The 6,000-nt window shown below is 46.7% G+C and overlaps 1 protein-coding gene across 1 annotated transcript in view; it reads left to right on the top strand.

Annotated features, from left to right (window-relative positions):
* The window catches only part of LOC126122157 (uncharacterized), a 74,933-nt gene extending 69,196 nt beyond the window's left edge, over positions 1-5,737 (top strand). Inside the window, exon 3 of the mRNA XM_049915088.1 lies at positions 5,590-5,737. Within this exon, the coding sequence (XP_049771045.1) occupies positions 5,590-5,737 (148 nt within the window). The remainder of the gene's footprint in view (positions 1-5,589) is intronic.
* Positions 5,738-6,000: the final 263 nt, after the last annotated feature.

A 6,000-nucleotide genomic window follows, 5' to 3' on the forward strand; every position in this document is an offset into this window, starting at 1 on the left:
GTACGTTTGGAGCACAACATGGTAGTGAAATAGAAGAGAATCGAAGCATTTGAGATGTGGTGCTACAGGCCAATGTTGAAAATTAGGTGGACTGTTAACGTATGGAATGAGGACGTTCTGCGAGGAATCGGAGTGGAAAGGAATACGTGGAAAACACTGACAAGGAGAAGGGACTGTATGATAGGACATCTGTTAAGATATCAGGGACTGACTTCCATGGTACTAGAGGGAGCTGTAGAGGGCAAAAACTGTAGAAGAAGACAGAGATTGCCGGCCTGAGTGGCCGAGCGGTTCTAGGCGCTACAGTCTGGAACCGCCGCGCGACCGCTACGGTCGCAGGTTCGAATCCTGCCTCGGGCACTGGTGTGTGTGATGTCCTTAGGTTACTTAGGTTTAAGTAGTTCTAAGTTCTAGGGGACTGATGACCTCAGCAGTTAAGTCCTATAGTGCTCAGAGCCATTTGAAAGACAGAGATTAGAATACATATAGCAGATAATTGAGGACTTAGGTTGCAAGTGCTACTGTGAGACGAAAAGATTGGCACGGGAAAGGAAATCGTGGCTGCCCACGTCAAAACAGTCAGAAGTCTAACAACCCCCCAACCCACACCCCCCACCCCCAAAAAAAAGACTTCTCATCCACACACACACACACACACACACACACACACACACAAACAGGCACGCGCGCCATCACACTATCGGAAACTGCGACAAATTAACTTGATCAGCTCCTGTGCAGACAGCTTGATAGGGAAGGGGACGACGGTAATAGGAGAGGTGTGCTCCGAGAGATGAGGTCTATGTTCAGACATATGTTCTCCGTAAAGTGGAAGCTACAGCTAGCGAGTCTGCAAACGCTAATGATAATAGGTTGTGTTAGTACTACCATTAATTCGAGAAATGTAGTCGTTCGAAGACGATAGTAGTTACTAGAGTACATAAAAAGAAAAAGTCACATAAACAAAAGATCAGCCAAAGAAAAAAGTCCATCTACGCACTGCTAGGAGCAAATCACGAAAAACAAGAAATGGTTGAAAGGACAGTATAGCGGACAAAGCCACCTACTGCGACACTTACAACGTAAGATAAAGAAATGTCAAAAGAGCACTTGAATCACGTGGATGATATGGGCAAGTCCCCTGGTAACTTGGTCGCGAATATTACCTCACAATGAAATTTTCTTCTCCTTCGTATCCTTCAGAAATAGTAAAGCCTTGAGAAATACCTGTAATTTGTTTTCCGGCCCCTTCTTTATTATATGCATTGTGTGATAGGAATAGCTATCGGCTCCTGTAAACCTTTTAGGCACAGTTTTTAATCGAGTTTTTGCCTCTTCCAGCATAAATTAAAAAAATTTTCATATAATCCCATATGTCTGGCTATGAAGTACTATCGCTGCACCTACAGTGTGTGAAGACGGCTGTGTCACAGGGGCAGCCAAGATATTGGCATGTGAGCTGTGTTTGTGTGCTGGCACGGGTGCCACAGCCCCCTCACCTAGCTGCACACTTTCGTCACCAACACAACATCCTGTCAGAGTCTGGGGAGAAGGAAGAGGGGGACACAGCCAGTTCACCGCATTTAAATGATAATGCAGTAGCTCCACAAACAACTTGGTTTTATACTTCGTGTTTCTCAACAACATGTATCTCAAACAATTATTATTTAATTATTTGTTGTGGGCTGAAAACGTGATATAGTTTTTATCTGCTAGAAACTGTCAGCAGAGCAAACACAGACAATTTCACAGCTTTTCGCACCCAGGTTGTCATGTAGTCAACTTATGTTAGTTTCATAATCGAAACTAGTCTTTGACACACATATGTCTCGGAAGCTGCTCGGAAACAGATGTAAGATTGGCAGTGTCCTCAAAATTTTTACAAAACTAAGCTTGTCATTTTTTCAAGGTTGCAATGAAGTCTTGAAGACTCGTGTTTTCTTTTACGGGGAACTTAGGGAAACGGACAGTGTTTTTTATCAGCCTATTAACTTTTTAAATGCATTGCCATAGAATCAGAGATAAAGTATTTCACAACTTTTTGCTTCTTAATGTGGGTAGTCTGAAGTCAAGCCAACTTAAAATGTGAGGTCAGCAATCCATTTCGGATGTTGTCCCATTTTCGTTCCTACTTCCCTTTTCCCTTCATAAATTAAACAATAGCGAATTTTAAATCAAAAAATCGTCCAACGCTTACTTTGGCTCATACAATGTGAGTTCCAGTAGTAAAGTCTCCACACTCTTCGTTCAGTTTTATCGAAAACTGTTGCAACTGAGCCGGCCGCGGTGGCCGTGCGGTTCTAGGTACTACAGTCCGGAACCACGTGACTGCTACGGTCGCAGGTTCTAATTCTACTTCGGGCATGGATGTGTGTGATGTCCTTAGGTTAGTTAGGTTTAAGTAGTTCTAAGTTCTATGGGACTGATGACCTCAGATGTTGAGTCCCATAGTGCTCAGAGCCATTTTGTTGCAACTGATATTGCAATAATATGTGCGACTTCAGAAAATTTAGTGTCCGTAACACCAGTTTCATAAAGTTCTCCATACCTGCAAATATAGTACAAATTGATCCTTGATATACAGAACAATGAATATTGTCTGTCAGTCAACGTAATTTTTTGCTTCTTCATCTTCAAATAAATGTTTCTACATTGTGGTGTGCTGTATTTCCGTAGGACATTTACGGTACTCATCAATTAGCAACTGCATAATATATGATTTATGCTTGCAGATTGAATCACGAATGAAAATTTGTATGGAGACTGGGATTCGAACCTAGTCTCTTGCTCACCAGGCAGATATACTAACCACTACACCACTCTGGGAGAGTGGCTTTGCACCTCTACATGGAGCTACACTAACATGTGTCCCTGCTCAGTCCAGATTTCCATTCGTGCCTCAGCCCAGTTGGTATTCCTTCTAAACTCGAACAGCATAGCAGAGGCTCTCTAGCCATATTGGAATAGAATTTCAGCACTGAATGAAGTTCGAGTAAAGGGGGCATACCAAATTGGGCTAAGGCGTAATGTTGACTGAAAAGGTACTCTTGCTAGGGTATTCCGTGTAGTTGTGTAAAGCCACTGCGAGAGGGTGGCGTAGTGGTTAGTGCATATTACTGGTGAACAGGAAACCTGGGTTAGAATCGTTACATTGGTCTCTGGATCCATTTACCTTCACTTCATAATACACATTGATAATTCTCATCCTTCTATTCTTTGCTACAGCCTGTATCTCGCATTGTGCGCAGGGTTGGCAGGGTTAATTACGGATTTGGCATGGTTAATTTTAAGGAGTGGCTGGATGCCCTTCCTGCCACCACCCCATACCCCCCAGGACGGAATTGGTGTACCCTAGCTGTCTGTGTCTAGTGCAAATCGTGAAGTAGTGTGAATGTGTTTCAAATGTCTGCGAGTGGTGTAACTGAGGCGGGACGTGGGGACCAGCCCGGTATTCACCAAGTAGGATGTGGAAAACCGCCTAAAAACCACATCCAGGCTGGCCAGCAAACCGGCCATCGTCGTTAATCCGCTGGGCGGATTCGATCCGGGGCCGGCGCGCCTAACCGAGTCCAGGAAGCAGCGGGTTAGCGCTCTCGGCTATCCTGGCGGGTAATTCTCATCCTTCAATTCTCTCATCCTAATTCATTTTTAATACTTGCAATGACAGATGGCCTCTTTTTGTGAAAGCAGCCACTGGATCAGTGAAATTTCTTTATATCACGAACAAGGTTAAACAGCATTGACACTAGACTCTGCCGAATTGATCAATATCGTGCCTCCGCAGTGCTGAATGAAATGTCGCGCTCTACCAAGTACTTCCGAGAAGGACCGAGCAAAGCCGAAATGGGCCGAGTCTCAGCCCCTGCATTGGGCTCGCGTGAAGTTGGTTCGGCGCGCCATAGCCGACCCTGCAGCCAAAGAAACAACTGGCATAGACATTCTATTCAAATACAGAGTACGTAAACAGTCAGAATACGGCGTTGCCGTTGGCAACGCCTAAATAAGACAACAAGTGTTGGTCGCAGTTATTAGATCGGTTACTGCTGCTACAGTGGCAGGTAATCAGGATTTAAGTAGGTTTGAACGTGATGTCATAGTCGGCGCACGAGCGTGTATCCTCAATATCAGGAATCCGATAAAACATCAAATCTCCGACATCGCTGCCCCCCAAAAAAGATCCTGCAAGAACGGGACCAACGACGCTTGAAGAGAATCATTTAACGTGACAGAAGCGCAACCCTTCATCAGACTGCTGCAGATGTCGATGCTGGGCCATCAACAAGTGTCAGCATGCAAATCATTCAACAAAACATCATCAATATGCCTCCGAAGGCCCACTCTTGTACCCTTAATGACTGTACAACACGATGCTTGACGCCTTGCCTGTGCCTGTCATCACCAACATTGGACTGTTGATGACTGGAAACACGCTGCATGGTTGGACGAGTCTCGTTTCAAATTGTATCGAGTGGATGGACGTGTACGGGTATGGAGACAACCTCATGAATCTATGGAACCTGCATGTCGGCAGGGGACTGTTCAAGCTGGTGGAGGCTGTGTAATGGTGTGTGGCGTGTGCAGTTGGAGTGATATGGGACCCCTGATACGTCTAGATACGACTCTGACAGGTGACACGTTCGTAAGCATCCTTTCTGATTACTTGTATCCATTCATGTCCATTGTGCATTCCGACAAACTTGGACAGTTCCAGTAGGACAATGCGACACCCTACACTTCCTGAAGTGCCACAGACTGGCTCCAGAATCACGCTTTAGAGTTTAAACACCTTCGGTGGCCACCAAACTCTCCACACATGAACATTATTGATCATATCTGGGATGCCTTGCAACGTACTGTTCAGAAGATATCTCGACCCCCTCGTACTCCTGCATATTTATGGACAGCCCTGGAGGATTCATGGTGTCATTCTCCTCCAGCACTACTTCAGATGTTAGTGGAGTCCATGCCACGTCATGTTGCAGCACTTGTGCATTGACGCAGATGGTAGGCAGGTGTACGTTTCCTTAGCTCTTCAGTTTAAAATAGTTTTAATGAAATTCTGCAGCCCTTATGACGCAAATTCGTTACTGTGCAGGTGTCGAATAAATTGGCAAGAGGTCACTGCAGTGCTAAATGAAATATCGCGCTGTACCAAGAAGTTCCGAGAAAGACCGAGGAAAGCAAGGGAAGGCCGAACCTCAGCCCACACATTGGGCTCGCGTGAAGTTTGGCTCGCAGTGGCCGAGACAGCAAGGACAACTCTCGAAGTGCGCAAGTTACCAGCAGATAGTATTGTGAGGTGACTGTTCCTTCTGCAGAGGTGTCAAATTAATTCGCGCGAACGTATGAAACCACCTTCAGGGTCTAAGTTGAAGTAATCGAAACCTCATTAATGACGTTGTGTAAATACAGTTCCAGTGTCGGCGAATCCACACGAGGTCGTTGGTCCCTAGTCTGAGTTAAACAGCGACTGCTTCATACGGACAAGTAGAACACCTACTTAAGCCTTTAGAGGTGCGACGGAAGAAGGTCGCCGTTCGTGGAGTATCGCGTGTCATGAGCGAGCCGCGTGTGTTGTGCGTGATTAAGGCGCGGGGCGCCTGCGCGCGGCTCCAGAAGCGCGCAGTCACGGCCGCCCGCGCTCTGCTTAGCGGCTGGACGCGGCCGTGAATGCCGGCACGAGCGCGACGGCCGCCTTTGTGGCGTGACGCGCGCCTTTGTGGCGCGGCCCACGTAATGACCCGCTGCCCGTGGCGCGGAAGCCCGTCCGCAATCAGAGCCGCGGCGAGTGCCTAACAAATTATTCCATTTGGGGCGCCGCCTTGTCATTCACGTCCGGCGTTTCACACACACTTAATTAAAGGCGGGTTTTCCCCGGGAGAAATGCCTGTCAGATAGCACAACGAGGGGCGTCGCAGTATTTCGCAGTGGGAAAGACAAGGCGTAATCACGTGCCGAGACACCTCCACGCTTCGAGAGCGTTGTGTAGTGTCAACACTC

The sequence above is a fragment of the Schistocerca cancellata genome, chromosome 1 (assembly GCF_023864275.1).
Source record: "Schistocerca cancellata isolate TAMUIC-IGC-003103 chromosome 1, iqSchCanc2.1, whole genome shotgun sequence".
Classification (NCBI taxonomy): Eukaryota; Metazoa; Arthropoda; class Insecta; order Orthoptera; family Acrididae; genus Schistocerca; species Schistocerca cancellata.